This window comes from Hemicordylus capensis, chromosome 3 (assembly GCF_027244095.1).
Source record: "Hemicordylus capensis ecotype Gifberg chromosome 3, rHemCap1.1.pri, whole genome shotgun sequence".
NCBI lineage: Eukaryota > Metazoa > Chordata > Lepidosauria > Squamata > Cordylidae > Hemicordylus > Hemicordylus capensis.
In genome coordinates this window covers 32,963,850-32,985,104 of record NC_069659.1, presented here as the reverse complement: position 1 = coordinate 32,985,104, position 21,255 = coordinate 32,963,850, and the positions used below count along the sequence as shown (strand labels likewise).

At 44.7% G+C, this 21,255-nt stretch overlaps 1 protein-coding gene across 16 annotated transcripts in view; it reads left to right on the top strand.

The window, feature by feature from the left end:
* ARHGAP20 (Rho GTPase activating protein 20) overlaps nt 1-21,255 on the top strand; it is a 112,203-nt gene that overhangs the window by 42,841 nt on the left and 48,107 nt on the right. For all 16 annotated transcript variants that reach the window (XM_053305201.1, XM_053305211.1, XM_053305209.1 and 13 more), the window contains one exon: nt 19,042-19,212. In XM_053305201.1, the coding sequence (XP_053161176.1) occupies nt 19,042-19,212 (171 nt within the window). The remainder of the gene's footprint in view (nt 1-19,041; nt 19,213-21,255) is intronic.

The window sequence follows — 21,255 nt, the reverse complement described above, 5'->3', positions numbered from 1 at the left end:
GGCAGCTGTGGATACCAGTCTTAAATGCGTTTGAGAATAAAAAGGTCTTTAATTGTTAAAAGTCATAAAAGAATTGGGAATGGTTAGTTTCCTTAAGGTGGCCATCCGATCCAAAGGATGAAAGTGTGTTGGGGAAGGCCTTATGCTGTGCATATTGTTAGTACCTGGAACAGAACCTTCCCAGCTGGGAGAGTCATGTGGAAGAAGATACCCAGCTGTTCTAGAGTAAAACCTGTCTCAAGAGAACAAAAGCAAGAACAAGTGAGTGTGTCATCTAATGCTGGCTTACTTTAGTACAGGGTTTCTTAACCTTGGTCCCCAGATGATGTTGGACTCAACCTCCATCATCTCCAGCCATGGCCTTTTGGCTGGGGATGATGGGAGTTCAACACCATCTGTTGACCCAAGGTTAAGAAACCCTGCTTTAGTGGTATTCAGACCTTATACTGTACATGCATATGTGTCTGTACACATGTGCATGTTTTTGTGTCAATGACTGTCTCTGCATTCATTTTAACAGTGAAGTGTGGTTTGTCATGTAAAACAAAACTTGAATAAACTTTGAAAAATCACATGACATGCTCTGCTGGATCAGGCCCGATGCCCCTCTAGTCCAGCATCCTCCTCATATTTCCTTGAGTGCTGTTCACATGGGGATATCCCATTTTATCCTCAGAACTGTCCCATAAAGTAAGTTAAGCTGTGAGATAAGCCCTGTTCGGACACTGAGGCTCTTCATGCGATTAGTGTGAAGAGCCGAAAGGGGGTTGGCGGTGTGAAGAGCCGGAAGGGGTTTTTGAGAGGTTTGACCTGCTCTCCCTACAGACAATCACTAGCCCGTTGCTGGGTAGGTGGGTCGCCCGCCCAGACGAGCGGCAACTTTGCTCCGGTGCCCCCGCGCCCAGCCGCAGCTCTCTCAGGTGCTCCAGGGATCGGGCAAAGGGAAGCGCCACGGAGCCCCAGTAAGTACATGGTGCATTCCTGGGGTCCCCCCTCCCCACGTGGCTGCAAGCGGCTGTGGCAGACACGCAACGCCAAAAAATGGGGTTAACAAAGCACTCACTCTGTTAACCTCGTTTAAGAGGGAGGGCATTTAGGCAGCCTTGCCACCAGGAGTTACGCAGCTCTTGTTGCGGCACATGAGCAGCAGAAACTGGGCTGGGCTCCCTTAGCCCGCTTTCTGCTGCTCGTGAGAATCGCCTCATTGTGTTGTATGAGTGTACAGATATCTGTGTGCTCATTCATGTTTTTGTGTGAATGACTACACTCGCGTTAAGTTTAAAAGTGAACTGTGATGGAGGCCCCCTCAAATGCAGGTGCAGATAGGAAGTGTGCTGCTATACATGTGATGAACATAATGCCTGAATTATGGTACGTACAGATGTGTACGTATGTATGCTTACAAAGATTGTACATGCACTGAGCATAATGTGTGAATAGGACTTCTCTCTCCCATTTCTCTGCAAGCTTCTTTCTGTGCTCAGAAGAGCCTCACCTTCCCTTTCTCTTTCTCTGTTTCTTCAGTACCTCCTTCTTTTTTCACCTTATTCTCCTTTAAAATTATTCTCTTAATTGCTTTTTGTGAGCTTTTTCTTTAACCTCCTGAACAATTCTAGATATGTCATCAGAATAATATAGCTCCCTATGAGTCTAGCAAATTGTTCATGCTATGAGGCAAGGCCAAAAAAAAAGAGACTGTTGAAAACCCTCAACCATTTTGACTTGCAAAAAAAAAAGAAAAGTATAATTAAAGGTCGTCTTGATCAGATCTATGTAGTCCAGCATTTTCTTTTGAGCATAATGTATGATTAAGTGCACCCAACCAGATGCTTCTTGAAAGCTTAGAAGCAGGGCACACACATTCTTCCTGGCTGCAATGAGATATAGATAGATTATAATATTTGTAAGATGTAAGCAGAAATGTAATGTATTTCTGTGGTGAAACTGGATTAAGTGTTTACGTAACCTTATATAACCTTAATACAGGTTACATCTCCTTCAAGTGGTCTATAAATAACTGTAGTGTGTATGTTTACTTTTTGCAGTGTGCTCTGTTCCGCATAAATGGAGGACTTCTGTCCAGAGTAGAGAGAGACTGAGAGATGTTCATTGTAAGATAATGCCTCTGAATGCAAATGATCTAGACAGGCAGCACTGGTTAACTGTCCATCTGAAGTCTACGAATACTGTGAGATCAATGTGGTTGCTGATATCTAGTTAGTTACATGTGTAAGTCACATTTCTTCAAACAAGGCTTGCTTTAATAGTGTACAAAGGTTTCTTCTTGGAGGAATGGTTTGAGACGGGAAATCTGAAAATTAGGCTATGAAAGAACTGAGCACAGGCTGCCATCTGCTCACCAGAATAATCTCCTTTTTCAAGATGAACTTGACCTAGCTTTGTCATCTTGGGATAATGGCTACAGGAAGAGAGCAACGCAGCGCCAATCCTTTCAATGTGCAGTGTAGGAGAAACTCTTGACAAACTGGATAGTAAAAGCTGGCATAAAATTAATGGAGGTGGGGACAATCGTGTAAATTAACTGGGTTTCTCTGACACTACTATGAGAGCCCTGTGGTTCAACTTCAACTTAACCTTGTGCTGGGTCCAGTAGATTCAGTTTGATAGGATTAGGATTAGTTTATAATGGATCCTCTGTGTAATTTTCCCAATTTTATCAATGAAGAGCAACACAAGGGAATCAAATGCAAATGGAACTATAGAGTAGCGGATTAAAGAGACTTGTTAATGTAGTAATATTGACAGGACTCCACTAGTCTACTTGTCTTTGATGAGTGAAAAATGACGTATGAGTGCAAAAAATCCTGATGAATAATGTACCAATGTAGCCCGAGGAACCACCTGAGCTGGTGACCAGAGCCAGCATTTCTCGACCCCTGAGTGTTCTGCCTAACTTCTTCACACAGTACCATTATCTTGGCTACACTGTGGTAAAAATGAGTGACTAGATGTAGGCTATCAATTATGCGCTTGTGGTCCTGTTCTCAAGCCCATGCTAAAAGCCCCCGTGTTTGGTATGTGATATGAAATGATAGCCTACATATCCCATGTCTCTAGTACGGGTGCCTGTTATTATTTACTAAGAAAATTGAATGCTGTAGATGTGTCACCATGAGTGGACTATGACAACACCATTTGCACTCATTTCTGTTAACTGGAAGGGTGCAGGTTTGGTTTTGAAGGTCTTGCATTGACTCTCTCCTTTCCCATCTATGAAGAGGTTTTCTCAAAATGTCCCGAGTGTAAAATTCACACATTTATCTTAACCAGAATCCATTAGCAGTGCTGGGGGAAAGTTACAAAGCTCTGCACATTAACACAAAGACTTTGCCAGGGACAAATATGCTGAACAATTTGAGGGATTTAGGGGAGCTGTATGGAGATGCCAGTCAAATGTTATCTTGTTCATGCATCTTCAGTTTGTTGCTGTGGTGGAGTGTTGCTTATGGACTATGGATTGGACTTTGTTTTGGGGTTGTGCTAACCAGCAGTCCTGTGAGCTAACTACCAGCAGCTGTGCTGGAAAGCAGTGAATACTTTCCTCCTGATCTCCTGGGATTTTTTCCAGCCAGGGAAGTGTGAAAGCCATCCCATGATGGGATTATAACCTACCAATTTGTCTCCCATTGTTGGGTAATTGCCTGTGTTGATAAGAAGCAATGATGCATGATGACTCAGCACTGTGGTGATTGATTACATCAGTTTCACACATATAGGTAATGGAGTGAGACTGCAGTTATCAAGCAGAACTTGTCAACTTGGCAATTGTGAAGTTTGATCCCCACCCCCCTTCAAAACTGACATGCAAATATATACACTTGGGGAAAATATAAATGCATGAAAACAAGGCAAGCCAGTCTTCCAGTTCACTCTAAACTAGTGATCATTTGATTTTCCAATGCATGTATAATTGTAGGCTGATATTTTTAATTATATCAGCAGCATATTTATTTTCCCCTTCCTATTTTTTCTTCCTTTCTTTCACCGCTTCTTTTTAAATGGCAGAACGAAAATGGAAAATTAATTCTGACACTGCAAATGGAAATGTTCTTTTCCTTACCCAGTGTATTTTGAATTCTAACATTACAGGAGTTTTGAGCAGAATTGCTGGTAGCATATAGTGAAAGCTTTTGCTAGAAAAATCTTTTCTAGCCCCTAGACTACTAAAATTTCCAACTCTGTAACATGCCCGATGTTCCTCTGGATGTGAAAGTGATACTGAAAATAAACTTAATGAGTTAATATTTCCAAAGTTACAGTTTGTTTCTGTTAGTTGAATGTGTTGAGAGGTATATAATATGTGTTTTACTATACTTCTTGTATAGTAAAACCAGAAATTTATGCAAGTAATGATTGAGATATAAACCATCTCCTTCTGTTAAGTGATGGTCTTTTGCAACATGGGGTCTATTCAGACATTAGACCCATTCACATGACCATATGAGGGTGGAAGATCTACTACCTTGGTGCAGGCAGACGAGCAGAGCCCCATTGGACTCTGCAAGCCCTGCACCCAGGTGATCAAGGGAGCTGATGGCTCCATACTTAAACTAGGAGCTGGGGGCTCCAGGTATCCCACAAGGCATTGTGTTCCCAATAGAGAAGCAGCCCTCATTGCACAAGCAGCTCTCCTGTGCTTCACCCCTCTAGCCACAGAACGCTCTGATAAAGATGGTGCTGGCAGTCAGGAGCTGCTTAAAATGGCATAGGTCACAAACAAACTCCGAGGTAAGGCAGTTGCTATTTTTTGTCCTACCTTGGTTAAGAACTGGGTCCAAAAGTTGGGCTACGGACATTTGCAGGGGACAGGTTGGGATTCCCGTGACTCTATGTGAGCCTGTATATTTGTGTTTACTGCCTCCTACCCTGAAAATAATGGTCATGGGAACAGCCCCATTATGTTGTATGGATATACAAATGTTTTTGCACAGGTACATGTTTTTGTATGGATTACTGTACCCACATTCATGTTAAAAAGTGAAGCTAGGTACAGGCCCCTCAAATGCATGGTACAAACTGCTGTATCTGTGCTCAGTATAACATGTGAATCACTGTACCTGTGTATAATGTATACTCATACATATGTTAAATGTAATGTGTAAGTGTGAATAGGGCTAATGATATTTTGGCAAGTAGGACAACTATATGACAACATATGAAGGGAATGGACTGAATTGAAGTTCAAGGCAGTAGCCTTTTCTGTTGCCTGTACCCAACATCTGGTATTCTAGAGTGTTGTATCAGCTTGTCAATAGCTATGGTACATAAGGATTAATTCCTGGTGAGTAGGTACATCTGGGAATGTCTCCAGGCTGTTGATGTACCATGGCCCTTGCACTGGGATTCATATGGATTTTTAGGTAGTTTGATTTGTACAGGCTAGAAACTTTTATGGACTTACTAGCAAAGTAATGTATGACGCCTCTGAACATACAGCCTCCATCTTGTTACAGATTAGTCAGCTTTGTTGCTGCTGGAATGCTTCTGAATGACACTGATTTTCTGGAAACTCTCTTAGCTTCAAATATGTAGCTGCTTCACCTCATCTGCTTAGAAGCCAGAAATTTATACAGCCAGCTTCATAGTATATAAACACACTTGTTCTACATTAATAATCACAGGCCCCAGAATAACTCATTGTTCTTAATGAAGGCCTTATCCCATTTTCAGCCCTTAGCCAAATCACAGTGACATAAGAAATGACAATGTACAACGTTAACTGCTTCAGAGAGAGGTCATGAAACCAGGTAATTTTGCATTGACCTATGCATACCTGATTCTTCCATAATTGGAGGTTTTGAGATTACCTGCTCACTGGGTTATTGTTTTTCATTTGCCTTTCTAAGAAGTGGACATGAAAATAGTGTTGTAAAGCACTGGGCAGGATCTCTGAATCCCCATTTGTGTATAGAAAGTCTTGTGTATGAAGTTGTGCTCTGTAGGAAGACCTCCAATATTTGACTGTTTTGAGGTTACGCTCTCGGAAAGTTCTGCAAATGGTGAAGCCGCAATATTAGAGTGCTTACCCTCACCCCCAAAATGGGGTTTGGTTCTGTACTTTCCATCTTGCCCGGACGAGGAGCTGTCTGCCAGCCTACTGCCTTCAGAAAGCCTGACAATTAACAACTGTGTTGGCCAGCAGTCCTTTGTGGCAGAAGCAGCTGCTGGGAAGTTTTAGAGGTTCATAAATATTGCTGAAGACACACCGGTGGTGTGGCCAGTGGCCTGCCTGTAGGTGGCTGCCAAAGGGGCCGGCCTTTGGGGGTGGGACTGAGGGCTGGGGGATGATTGTTTTGTGGGTGGGTGGATTTTTTGGCTCAAAGTGCTGTTATTATTGCCCTGAGTTGTGCCAGGCCTAGTTGTTGAGATGTGTTTGGGCTCCCCTGACGGGGATGATGCAGGGGGTGCGCCGGGCAGCTTTGGGGCAGCTATTGCTGTAGTGGTGGGGAATGGAAGAATTGGCGCTGGCAGAACAGCTGGCCATTACAGGGGAAGAGAAATTAGTAATCTAGTAACTATTTCTACTATTTAACTATTTCTACTTCCAACTGTTCTGACAACTCTCAGGCCTTGGGGAGCAGCACCAACGACCCTCAGAGCCCGACCTTGCTCCTTTGTAATGCCAGATCGGTTCAAAATAAGACCGAAATTGTTCATGATTTGATCATGGATGAGGGAGCTGACCTGGCATGTTTAACTGAGACCTGGTTGGTGGAGGCGAGTGGCCCAGTGTGGGCTCAGCTTCTCCCTCCAGGTTACTCTGTTGTGGAGCAGGTTAGGGGAAGTGGGCGGGTGTGTGTGTGTGTGTGTGTGTGTGTGTGTGTGTGTGTGTGGACTGGCTGTGGTCCATAAAAACACTATCTCCATTATTATTGTTCCTGAGCGTCCCTCCAGGCCTGCTTCTAAGAAGGCTCCCTGGTACATGGAGGAGTTGCAGGGGATGAAGTGGCTTGGTAGGTGACTGGAATGCAAGTGGAGGAGAACTCGGCTCGAATCTGACAGGATGCAGCATTGAACCCATTTGAAGACCTACACAATGGCAGTGCGTGCAGCAAAAAACGTTTTTGGTCGGCGCACATTGCATCTGTGGGTTCACGTACGGCAGAGTTATCCCAAGTGGTGAGGAGTATAATTTCTGCTCCTTCTGCCTCAAATCAGCTCCCGGAGATACGCTGCTGTGACACCTTTAGTGGGTACTTTGCAGATAAAATCTCCTGTATTTGGGCTGACTTGGACTCCACTATTTCTGCAGGGTCTGTGAGGGAGGTATCCCGCAATCCCTCTTGCAGTGTTAGGTTGGATCAGTTTCAATCTGTGACTCCTGATGATGTGGACAAGCTGCTTGGAGCGGTACGGCCTACCACTTGTTCTCTGGATCCTTGCCCGACCTGGCTGCTTCGATCTAGCGGAGAGGTTGTTGGGGATGGCCTAGTTAATATCATAAATGCATCACTGAGGGAGGGTAGGGTGTCTCCCTGTTTGAAGGAGGCAATAGTTACACCACTTCTTAAGAAGCCTTCCCTGGATCCCTCAGTGATGGATAGTTATAGGCCAATCTCCAATCTCCCTTGGCTGGGCAAGGTAATTGAGAGGGTGGTGGCTAACCAGCTCCAGGCGGTTTTGGAGGAAACTGATTATCTAGACCCATTTCAAACTGGCTTTAGAATGGGCTGTGGGGTTGAGACAGCCTTGGTCGGCCTGATGCATGACCTTTACCAGGGAATTGACAGAGGGAGTTTGACTCTGTTGGTCCTCTTGGATCTCTCAGCAGCGTCCGATACCATCGACCATTGTATCCTTCTGGGTTGCCTAGGGGAGTTGGGATAGGGGGCACTGCTCTGCAGTGGTTCCGTTCCTATCTCTCGGGTAGATCCCAGATGGTGGAGCTTGGTGACAGTCGCTCCTCAAAGCAGGAGCTGTTATATGGAGTCCCTCAGGGCTCCATTCTGTCACCAATGCTTTTCAATATCTATTTGGTGCTGGGTGTTATCAGTATGCTGATGACACCCAAATCTACTTCTCCTTTTCATCTTCAGGAAATGGCACTCATTCTCTAAATGCATGCCTACAGGCAGTAATGGGCTGGATGAGGGATAACAAATTGAAGCTGAATCCAAGCAAGATGGAGGTGCTCATTGTGGGGGCTCAGAATCTGAGGAGTGAGTTAGATCTTCCTGTGCTGGATGGGGTTACACTCCCCCAGAAGGTGCGCAGCCTGGGAGTACTCCTAGACCCAGGCCTCACCCTGGTTTCTCAGGTGGAGGCCATGGCCAGGAGTGCTTTCTATCAGCTTCGGCTGATTCGACAGCTGCGCCCATTCCTTGAGGAGGATGACCTCAAAACTGTGGTGCACCAGCTGTTAACCTCTCAGCTTGACTACTGCAATGCACTTTATGTGGGGCTGCCTTTGTACATAGTTCGGAAACTTCAATTAGTTCAGAATGCGGCAGCCAGATTGGTCTCTGGGGTAACCCGGAGAGACCATATTATGCCTATTTTGAAACAACTGCACTGGCTGCCGATATGTTTCCGGGCAAAATACAAAGTGCTGGTTATTACCTTTAAAGCCCTGAATGGCTTAGGCCCAAGTTACCTTAGAGAGCACCTTCTTCTGCGTGATCCCCACCACACATTAAGGTCATCTGAGGAGGTTCTTCTCCACTTACCACCAGCTTGTCTGGTGGCGACTCGGAGGCGGGCCTTCTCTATAGCTGCTCCAGGGCTGTGGAATGCACTCCCTGCAGAAATCCATAATTTGAATTCTCTGTTAGCCTTCAGGAGAGCCCTTAAAAAGTATTTGTTTGGCCTGGCTTTCTAGGGTTTTAAAATCTGTTTTAATATTTTAAACCGATTTTGGGGCTTTTAATCACTGTAATTGTTTAATTGTTGGTTTAAAATGTCCTTAAATTGTTAATTGTTATATTGTTTTTAATTTGTTTTAGCTCTTTATTGTTTTAGTGGTTTGTTTTAATTTGTAAACCGCCCTGAGCCATTTTTGAAGGGCAGTATATAAATCCCATACATACGGTACATACATGCATACATACATAAAAAATACTTGAGCTGCCCCAGTGGCTGGGGCACTTAGTGTCCCAGACACAGGCGAGCCTCTTTCAGCCTCCCCACGCGCCAGCTCAGAAGCGGGGAGAGTGGCCATTTTATCTTTAAACTCTTCCCTCTTCCCAGATGACGTGTGGGAGGCTGAAAAAGGCTGAGAATGTCTAGGGAAACTTTAGTTATTGTGTGGGGTAGAAAACCACAAATAGACAAAACTACCCCTGCGATAACAAAATGGTATACAGATAGGTGGCCCGCGAGTAAGCAAAGCCATGTTGTAATTGCATGGCTTTGGAGAGGAGGAGTAAGGAAGAGGAGAGCTGGTCTTGTGGTAGCAACCATGACTTGTCCCCATAGCTAAGCAGGGTCTGCTCTGGTTGCATATGAATGGGAGACTTGATGTGTGAGCACTGCAAGATATTCCCCTCGGGATGAAGCCGCTCTGGGAAGAGCAGAAGGTTTCAAGTTCTCTCCCTGGCTTCTCCAAGATACGGCTGAGAGAGATTCCTGCATGCAACCTTGGAGAAGCCACTGCCAGTCTGTGAAGACAATACTGAGCTAGATAGACCAATGGTCTGACTCAGTATATGGCAGTTTCCTATGTTCCTATGTTCCTAGTATAAGAATTAGTCTGGAACGGAGGTGCATTTCTTCATGCAGCAGCCATGCATTATGTCCTTGATACTAGCACAGCAGCATTTTTGCTGTTGCAAGACTTGTCCAAATGCTTTCCATTTTTGCTGTTGCAAGACTTGTCCATTGTGGTAGATATCATGGATTCAGGAGGTGTGGTTTCCAGTCCCGTCTTTACTTTGCTGTAGAGTCAATGCTTGGCTCCTCTGTTCAGATTCCTCTGTTTCCCATCTGCAAAGCAATGGGGAGGGGCAAGAATGAATAATAATGACTTACCTCGCAGGTTTCATTGTGAGGTCAGCCACAACAAAGACGGCCAAAGTACTTGGCAAATTAAGAGAGTTGCATCTGTGGTAAATAATAATACAAATATTATTACACTTATGCCTTTCTTCAGCTGAACTCACAACAGTGCACATAGAGTTTTCAAGTGTCCTCCTATCCAGGCACTGCCCAGATCGAGGCCTGCTTAGCTTTAACAAGGTTGCTGCATCATGTATCTTCTGCCCATATTCTGGAACCATATTTAGAGTGTGGTAGACTGCAGGTGTCCATAGTGCTTCACATAGTATTTCTCAGAACAACTTATTTAAAAATCCAGTGTTAAAGTCCCCATATTGCAGGTGTGTGGTGGCGGGCTGAGAGAATAGGGCCATCTAGTGAGACCTGATCTAGAGACTTGCAGGATCATACTCCTTGAAGCTATTCACATGCGCAACCAAAGCCGGACAAAGGAAGCCCAGCCTGGTTTTGATTGCACGTGTGTACCTCCAGGAACCACGCGGCTCCTGGTGTTGGCAAACCCACTTAGGGAGCCCACCGCTTAACCCGGGTTTTGGGTGCGAGGGTGCCCAGAAAGCTGGCTAAATGATCATGTGTCAGTGCCGTGCAGCTTTGCATGGCACCTATGCATAAGTAGCTTCCTGGCCTGTGTTGGGAGGCTCCCCATAATGCACAGTGCACTCCTGGCCCCCAATAGCAGCTGGTGACCGTCTGGGCAAGCAATCTGCTCATCCAGCCAGAAGGTCTGCAGGGGAGGTAAGCATTTTGTGGCTTCCTCCCCTCACCCCTTTAGAGCCCTTTCTCCGATTGTGAGAAAGGGCTCAATTTCTGCTAGGTTCCAACTACCTCATTTATAGTAACACCAGTCACTTCAGGCCAGCCCTCACTGCTTGCCATTTGTTCTTTAAAAGTGCATTGTTAATCAATCGTGTTGTTCCTGTTTCTCTCAGATGATCAAGTCCTTTGCTTCCTTTCCACTGCATTTCATCTCTGTGCTTTGAAGATTGGAAAGCATAGTTACATCTCTGATCTAAACCCCAGAACTGTCTGTTTACTTCAACGGATGTAGGTCTGGATGCCGGTGCTGCCATGGACCATGTGTTGTGTTAGTAGGTTACTAAGGAGGCATCATAATTTCTTGGTCTGGTTCCATCTAGCTATAGATACTAAAAATGTGTTTACGTTTTACTCTAAATGAAAATAAACATTTTTGTGCACACATAATAAAGATACTGGCTTTATTTAGAAATCCTGATGAAAGTCTGGGGGAGATCAATCTTTAGTTGAGGTTTTGTTTTACCATGTTTCCTGGTGAAGATGAGGTCACTATACTGATGTGAGACCCACGGTGTTTATTTTCACTCTGGCCATAGCATGGATGTTGCCTTCAGTACTGAGCTGATTTTTAAAGTGGGCCATAGAGTTCCAAGGCAAAGCGTTTTCAGGATTCTGACTGCTGAGTTGGAGGTCAGGATGACATAATGAAATATGGAAATGGAGTTGGGTGGAGTTTCTCTTTTGCCAAGAAGCTACACTGTGCTGAAACTCTGTCCTTGCTCTTCCTTGGGATTCTGCCATGCATGTTCAGCTGTATCCAAGATGGCTGCCTCTCAGCCCAAAATGGCAGTTCAACTCTTGGAGGCTAGAATCATCAAATGTATCCAGAATTCAAGATGAGAGACATGACTCCGTGAGTTGCCCTGCCATGTTGGTTTGGAAGCTTAGATACAGCTGTATGCTCCGAATCCAAGGTTCCAGCTAGATGTTACTTTAAACGAGTGATTCACAAGTGTGTGTTTGTTCTGTAAATATTAAATGGCAGCTGGATTTTCCCCACCATTGCCATGGATTGGGATTGTGGCTGGGGGGCCTTAGCCCCACCCTCACTACAGTCCAAATCAGACACCCAGCTGCAAGTGCTATTTGCCAAGGGGGAAGGACAGGTGTTCTGCCCACAATGCCCTCTCTCCTCCCTTTCCTGCAGCTAGTTCCCTGGTGGGGGAGCTCCTATTTGTGCAAATTATTGCCAGAGGGCCCTTGGTCCTGCTTCTGTTCAATCTTTTTGTTAAAGTCCCCATGTGCAAAGCACATCCTGAAAAGAACAAGAAGTTTGACCAAAAGAGGAATAGCCCTTTGTCCCCTGTCATATGGCTAGCTTGTTGGAATGAGGTTGGCTAAGCCAGATATGGGGGGAGATGAAGCTGTGTGTCAGACCAGAACCATCTGTAAAATTAACTCAGTGATTGCTGCCCTTTGGGTTTCTGTATGTTTTCTGAGACTTTCTGTTGGCCAAATGCCTCACTGCCCTGGAGCTAGATTGTGTGTGCCTGGATTCTGGATACTTTCCAGGTGCCGTGGCAACCCTTCAAATGATAGGGTCAACCATGGTGGTCCTTGGTCTATTTCCAGGACTGGCAGCTGCTATTAAAAATACAACCAACCAGTTTTCGGCTTATTTAAAATTCATAAAAAGGTCATTCAGAGGTAACTTACAGTGGGTAACTTGTTGAGATGAGTTTCTCAAATGTGGCCAGTGATCTGGGTGACTCAAGTAGAAGACTTAACTTTTAAAAAGATGTGTGTGTTTAGCAGATGATTGTTCAGCATTTTTGCACCAATTAAACTCCTTAGTGAAGACTGATGCTGATAAATCACTAATAATTTTGATCTAGTGGCTTAATTTTTTTTAAGATAAATGCTTTACCTTGAATCTCCTCCCTTTTCCATCTGTGCATGTGCTGAATTGCTGCATCGAGAGGCTCCATTTATTTGGTTTAGCCTCCATCTACACAGAATCCTAGAATTCTAGACTTGGGGTCTTCTGAGGTCTTCTAGTCCACCCCCGTGCTCATTGCAGGGAACTGCTACAGCATCCCTGATAGGTGCCTCTCCAGCCTGTATTTGAAAAATGTATTTAGCTTCCATGGTGGAATAACTGAAACAAAATAAAATTGCATTGCACCTGTACATTGGCTTCCTCCGCTCCTCCTTAGCTTGTAGCACTAGGAGTTTGAGATGTGTGTTTCTCAAGGATCAAGAACAAATTACCATGGGAAGATGTCACACCAAAATTGTTGCTTATGCTGGAACTATAATCTTTCCCTTCCTACCCATTTGGTCTTTGATTGTATAACAGCATTGACTGGCATTGTGATAATGAAGCACTGCTGCTTCTGAAAGGTTCAACCAACTTTGCTCCACTGCTGGATCAACAGTGGGGGCAAATTTCAACAACCTTCCCTTTCCCTGGAGGCATTCTGTGCCTCTCAAAAATATGGCCCTGAGGGTCACACAGCCCTAGGGGACATATTTTGCAGTGAAGCAGAAGGCTTCCAAGGGAAGGTAGTTGAAATCTGCCTCCCCTCCCCACCCACCCACTAGCACAAGTGCAGTACTGGTTTGAAACTCTTCAGAAGCAATGGTGCTACACTGGTGCTTCTCCTGTTTCACTGGTGCTTCATTAGGAGGTCAGTCAGTGAATTTAGTTTGAATTCCTCTCCGAACCAAATTTGAAGTATTATGTATTAGTGGCTGACATACAGGGCAAGAATGCACCAGTGCTGCAGAGAAGTGGCAACTTTTTTTAATTCCTCCACTTCCCCAGGAAACTCTCTGTACCTTTTGAAAATGTGTCCCTGAGGGCTGTATGACCCTCAGGGACATGTTTTTGACTGGCAGAGACAATTTGTAGGGGAAGAGGAGGGTGTCAAAAATTGCCATTTCCCCACTACACCAGTTTGTAGTTAGTTGGGAAGTTTTGTTGGGCTGCTGTCTTGCTGCACTAGTGCATTCTCACTCTGTATGTCAGCCAATGACTTCTACTTGGTTTTGACCCAGATATGAAAGATTTGTTACATATCAAAATGAGTCCAAAAATACTTCATAACCAAAAAGAGAGTACAGTATAAAAAAATTTGAGTATCTTCCCGTAGATTTTGAAATTCCCATTATTATAACTGTCTGAGTTCACTGCCCTGCTATGACCCAAGTTCAAGAATGAGAAAACTTTGTATGTGCTACAATTTCATCTTTTTTAAAAGGAGGTAACTTGAGGATACTTCCTGGTTCTGAAGCAATAACAGAGGCTGCAAATCCTCAAAGAGAATGAAGTCAGTGTGGCTACTTAAGGAATAGTCTGGCTTTGTGAATAACTTGATGTGCGTCAGAAAAGCCAGTTTTTGCAAACAGTTTATCCAGGGGAAGTGACCACCATCCAGCGCCCTTTTCTTAGCAATGAATGGGAACTGCATTCTGGCTAGAGCAGAGGGTTCAGGGCGAGAGACCCTTGAGCCAGTTAAAAGGGGTGTAAGGTTGTGCGGGTTGCAGCCTCTGCTTCAGAGCTCCTCCAGTAGTCCTAACAAATGAGTTCCTAATTCCATCCCAAAAGCTGTGTTGAACCTTCCAGGGTGTGACTCTGACAAAGAAAGAAACACATGAAAACCCTATGATGTGCAACATCATTTGCATTTTCATATGGGCAGCGATTCGATAATACATGATTCTTTTGAAAAAGAACAAAAACAAATAAACCATAGAACAAGCCTTGGGTGAGCAAGGTGAATGCACGTCTTTTTGGAAGCAATTTACAGGGGGCTGCAGGTAAGACTTCTCTGCCTATTGAGGCAAATTGAGTGAGCATTTTAAGTAACGTTCCTGTGCTTTTAGAAATGGCTACTTGCTTTCTGCTCAACCATAGCCCGATTCAGACATTATGCTGTACGAGTGTACAGTTGTCTGTACACTTGCACACGTGTTTGTATGAATGACTGTACCTGTGATCATTTTAAAAGTGAACCTGGATACAGGCCCTTCAAATGCATGGTACAGACAGAAGAGTCCTGCTGTACCTGTGTTCAGCATAAAATGTGAATGACTGTATCTGTGTATACTGTACACTCATTCAAGTGTTGAACGTAACATGTGAATGGGTCTCTTGCTTGTAGGGTTGCTTGGGCGGTGGGGCTAGGCTCCTGTTCCCCAGCAAGAATTCAACAGCTGCTTACACTCTCTGTCTTCAGGGTATGCTTCTCATATCACTTTATCTGCTATGGGAACACAGAGGGTTCTGGGTTATGTTTGAATGTTTTGCACTCTGCTTATGCTGGGTGTTGGTGAGACATGATGAGCTTCTTGGTTGACCTGCATGAATGGAGAGGGCATCCTGGAAAACACCCAGCATTCCTCTGAAGCTGCATATTTCAGGAGAAGGTCTCTAGCGATGGGTGAGCTGACTTTCAGGGAAGTTCAATCGCTTTGCTTGATCTTATCACTGAGGAATCCTCACAAAGTTTCCAAGGGTTCCCCAGATCAAAGATTTTGAAAATAACTGCCTTGCTGCATTGCTGTGCTTCAGCTGTTGAATAGGGAGTTACTGAACTACAACTCCCGTCATCCCCAGCCACAATAAATTGTAGTTGGGGCTGATGGGAGTTGTAGCTCAGCAACATCGGGAGGCCCCTCGGTTGGAAACCACTTGTCTAGTCTACACCAACTGGCAGCAGCTGTCCAAGGTTTTAGACAGGAGTCTTTTCCAACCCTACCTGCAGATGCCAAGGACTGAACATAAGAACGGCCCTGCTGGATCAGGCCCAAGGCTCATCTAGTCCAGCATCCTGTTTCACACAGTGGCCCACCAGATGCCGCTGGAAGCCTACAGGCAGGAGTTGAGGGCATGCCCTCTCTCCTGCTGTTACTCCTCTGCAACTGGTACCCAGAGGCATCCTGCCTTTGAGGCTGGAGGTGGCCTTTAGCTCTCTAACTAGTAGCCATTGATAGACCTCTCCTGCATGAAGTTATCCAAACCCCTCTTAAAGCCATCCAGGTTGTTGGCTGTCACCACATCTTGTGGCAGAGAATTCCACAAGTTGATTATGCATTATGTGAAAAAATCCTTCCGTTTGCTGGTCCTAAGTTTCCCGGCAATCAATTTCATGGGATGACCCTTGGTTCTAGTGTTATGTGTGTGTGAGAGGAAATTATCTCTATCCACTTTCTCCACACCATGCATGATTTTATAGACCTCTATCATGTCTCCCCGCAGTTGTCTTTTTTTTTCTAAATGAAAAAGCCCCAGGTGTTGTAGCCTTTCCTCATGAGGAAGGTGCTTTAGGCCGCTGATCTTCTTGTTTGCCCTCTTCTGCACTTTTTCCAGTTCTACAATGTCTTTTTTTTAGTTGTGGTGACCAGAATTGTACGCAGTACTTCAGTTGTGGCTGCACCATAGTTTTGTACAAGAGTATTATAATATTAGCCGTTTCATTTTCAATCCCCTTCCTGATTTCCACTTGCATGGAATTGGCCTTTTTCACAGGTGAGTTGACACTTTCACATTGAGTTGACACTTTCAATGAGCTGTCCACCATGACCCCAAGATCCCTCTCCTGGTCAGTCACCATGGAGACCTTTGGCATGCAACATGGGACCTTCTGCATGCAAGCAGATGCTGTTCCACTGATCTACAGCCCCATGACCTAAGGGGAATAGCTTACAGTGCTCACATTTAGTCACCCATCCAAATGCAAACCAAGGTGGACCCTGCTTAGCAAAGGGGAGAATTCTTGTTCACTACCACAAAACTGGCTCTCTTCCTCAGCCATTTGCAGGTCTGTTTGTTTTTCTGAGGAACTGCCAGTTTTAACCATCGGAATTTGTTTACATGTATATCCCACTCTTCCCCCACAAGGAACTGTGAGCAGTATATATAGCTATGTTTATTCTCAGAACAAACCTGTGAGGTAGGTTAGGCTGAGAGATAAAGGACTGGCCTAGAGTCACCCAGTGAGTTTCATGGCCAAACGGGGATTTGAACTTGGGTCTCCCCAGTCTTAGTGTAACACTCTAACCCAGGGGTAGGCAACGTGTGGTTCTCCAGATCATCCCCCGTCACAGTTTATTATAGCTAGGAATGATGGGAGTTATAGTTCAGCAACATCTGGAGAGCCACACGTTGCCTATTCCTGCACTACACCAGAGGTGTCAAACTACGGCAGTTGCCTACAACTCCCATCATCCCTGGCTACTGGCCACTGTGGCTGGGGATGTGGGAGTTGTAGTCCAATAGCAGGTGGAGGGCTGCAGTTTGACACACCTGCATTACACTGTGCTGGCTGGATCACTCTGGGTTGGAAGAAGGGGCTAGTTAAGTACCCAGATCTTGACAGGGTTTGGTTATTCCACCTCACTTCAACCTCCTGATGATCCCGTTGAAGATCTAAACCAAGGAGAAAAGTGCCATGGCATATGAAAGGCAGGATCTTGCCCCCTTACAGAACTCTTTAAAGGGTCCGGTCCTATCCAGGCAGGGTTTTATAAGCTTGCTTACCACCCGAGAGGCGATTAGTCTCTGCAATCAGTAATGTATCTGGTGAATCCAGCTGGTGAATTTAATGATGTAAAACGGAAAGAATTCTTGACAGAATTAAGGAAGAATAAAATCCCATGTTCTTGACACAGCGGAAGAATAAGAGGATAAGTCTGGACTCTCGCTGTTAGGCAGCAGCTATTCACAACCTCCTTGTAGGTCAGTGAAAGTGAGTCATACTCATGCTGCAGTTCATGTCCTTCCATCGCCAGCTGTCAGGGTTTCCTAAGTCAGCATTGTCACTAGACCTCTCTGAACAATCCAGCTGCACACAGCAAGGGTTATAACAAACAATGGGCTGAAGAGGCCAAGGGACATCCAGACACAGCACTAGCCTTCCCTTCCAAGAAATGGCCCGGCAGAGTTCCTTGGGTATTCACAGCAGTTTTACTCCCAGGATTGGGTGAGGCAGAGTTGAGAATTCAGGGAAACAGCCCATAACTAGGAGCAAAATTGGGGAGGAGGATAAGGAAGATTAAAGCAAGGCTGGACCCACAACAGGGTCCCCCCCCCAGAAATAAAATCTGGCTTGACTGCAACTGTCAAAGATATCATAGATATTCCTATGATATCCAGAGCGAAATCAACACTTGGGGGAAATGTAGAATTCACTTTGGATGGTTCAATAAGCACATACACACTTTAGTCAGTAGAGTTCAAAGATACCAAAGAGTGTTTTGGTATTTATGTATTATATTTATTTTATATTTTTTATTATTAATTTATTTATTGTAAAATATGTATTCCTAGTTACTGAAATCCAGACTAACGGTGCACTGGCGGAGAAGGGTTTGCCATCTCACAAGTGAGAGGGGAGATCTTCAGCAATCCCCCTGCAGCAACTTGTGCTCCCCAAAAATATAAGCCTGGTTTTAATTTTCTACATCACTTTGAACTTTTTAGGGAAAGCACTATATAAATTTAATACTGATTTAAAAACAGAGTTCCTGATGTACAGAAATGATAAACGCCACGTTCATCTTGCATACTGCTATGTTAGGGCATGCTTGCGTGATTCATCCCTTGTGTGGACTGGGGTGAACTGGCATGGGGTGGGCTTAAGTGTCGTATAACTATGGGTTGTAGGTGTTGGACACTGAGCAGCTGGTGTTGTCACAAGGAATCAGTGTTCTTTGTGTCAGATGGGGTGGAGCCACCATTGAGCAGACAGGTTCAAAGAACCCAGCCATGAGCCACCAAAGAGCTGTGCGAACCCTCCAGAGCTCATTCCCAGCCAGCAAACACTGGCTGGGAATGAACTCTGGAGGGCTTGTGCAGGTCCTCCGGAGGCTGGGCCATGCTCCTTCTGTGCATGACATAACGCACACATGGGCCCCACTTTGTGCACACCAGTGATGGCCCTTGCGCATGACGTCACATGCACGTGGGTGTGACCTGGTCTCTGGAGGACTCATGCAGGCCCTCCGGTGACTGGTCCATGCCCATGTGCGTGTGATGTCACATGCGAGGGGCATGCGGCACATGTATGGTGGGGCCACAGGGACAGAACAGAACCCTGGCCTCCATACTCTGGCTCCACCATTGGTGTAAGAGTTCCAGTTAATGCTTGTGAATGAGTCAATTGCTACTGAAAACCGAAACAGTTTGACTGTGTATTTTTTTTTCTGAGAAAGCATTCTTCGTTACTATGGATGGATTTGACAGACAATGTTTTCCTTTTAACACAGGGAAGGCTGCTTCTCCCCAGTCAGTCCAGAGACATGCCCACTGGTGCAGTCCTTTCTCTGTCCCAACAGAACACTTCTTCTGGATGGGCACGTTCAGCTGAAGACTGGCCTGCAGACCCAAGAACGGCACCTTTTCCTCTTTACGGATATCCTTGTGGTTGCCAAGCCCAAGTAAGTCCAGTACTCAAGAAAAACTCTGTTATGAAACAGTGATGGGAACTATGCATTTTTACAACAGGGTTTTGACATTCACAGAGGGTAGCAGCCAGATGCTAAGCCGGAGTTTTTGAGGAATCAATTTGTAGAAACTAGTGACTCTTCATTGTATTGTGAGGTAGTTGTCGGTTACACTGCATTTATTCTTGTCATTATTTTATTTTATTGATTTGATTTATATACCACCCTTCCAAAAATGGCTCAGGGCGGTTTACATCAAGTGCCATCAGTGTACATGGCACTTTCTTTATTTTCACACTTACATGCTGCCTTTTGTCTAGGGACTCCAAGGTGGTTTACAGAAATAATAAAAACAGCATGGTTCTGCAGCTGAACTCATAATGTTTGCTGTCGGGCAGGATTCCCATGTGGAGAATCAAGTATATGCCATTTGGACTTATGTAGAGTTCAGTGTGGTGAAGTGGTGGTATGCATGATTGTTTCACAATGCACTCATTTTGCAACTTGACTGCATTTATTATGCACCAGACATAAGACCCTAACAATGGCTTTGTTGGATCAGACTTCAGGTTTGTTATTGTCTTGAACAGTAGCTAGCCAAATGGTTCTAGGAGGCTGCTAAGGAAAAATATGAAGATGAGAGCCATCTGTCCAGGCTCCACCTGAGCAGGGCCAGGCTTCTCTGGGCACCAAGGCAAGATTCATGCAAGGCAGGGTCCAAACTGCATAGAGGACTGTTCCACCAGCAGTGGATGTCTGAGACTAAGATGACTGAGTAGGAACCAGGAGGTCTCCACCCATCTCCTGGCTCTACTCAGTCTCATCTCCCACAGCTGAGCCAGGTCTTGTCTCCTCTCCATTAATTACCTCTTGAGGAGACCTTTCCAAGATCCACCTGCAAGCCATCAGCGGAACGTTGTTGCTGCTGTATTATTATTTCTTGTTTACAAAGTCAGACAGGTATTATTGACTGGTTTGTTTTATCCAGACATCGAGTCCTTCCCAAGGACCTGGGATGCCAGAATTTTATTGTCAATGGTTATAGATATCGTCGCAGAATATAGGCTGTTCCCAGTAAAGCTGCTTTTTGTAATTGGCTGATGGTGATTTCTGTGGCCCCTATGGTGTTGAGGTGCTCTTCAAGGTCTTTTGGAACTGCACCCAGGGCGCTAATTACCACTGGGATTATTTGGGTCTTTTTCTGCCACAGCCTTTCAATTTCAATTTGTAGATCTTTGTCTTTGGTGATTTTTTTCTATTTCTTTTTCTTCTATTCTGCTATCCCCTGGTATTGCTATGTCGATTATTTTGACTTGTTTTTCTTTCTTCTCGACTACAGTGATATCTGGTGTATTGTGTGGCAGATGTTTGTCTGTTTGTAGTCAGAAGTCCCATAATATTTTTACATCTTCATTTTCTTCAACTTTTTCAATTTTATGGTCCCACCAATTCTTGGCTACAGGTAGCTTGTATTTTTTGCAGATGTTCCAGTGTATCATCCCTGCTACCTTGTCATGCCTTTGTTTGTAGTCAGTCTGTGTGATCTTCTTACAACAGTTGATCAGGTGGTCCACTGTTTCATCTGCTTCTTTACAAAGGCGGCACTTGCTGTTTGTTGTGGATTTTTCGACTTTTGCTCTTATTGCATTTGTTCTTAGTGCTTGTTCTTGTGCAGCCAGAATTAAACCCTCTCTTTCTTTCTTCAAGCTGCCATTCTTAAGCCATTGCCATGTCTTGGTGATGTCTGATTTTCCACTTATATTGTGTCAATATTGACCATGCAGTGGCTTATTTCTCCATTTTTCTGCTCAGTTCTTGACTTGTTCGTTCTTGTAGGCCTGTTTTGTTTCATTGGTGTTGAATAGTTTCGCGTTCTTGACCATCTGAAGTGCATCTTCTTCACAGTCCCTTATATATTCTTCAAGGCCTCTTTTCTCCTCCTCTACTGTTTGATGGACTTGCAGCATTTCTCTTCCACCTGAGCCATCTACATCACTGCGGGGGTGCAGAGCATGATTGATGGTCATGATTTTCCTG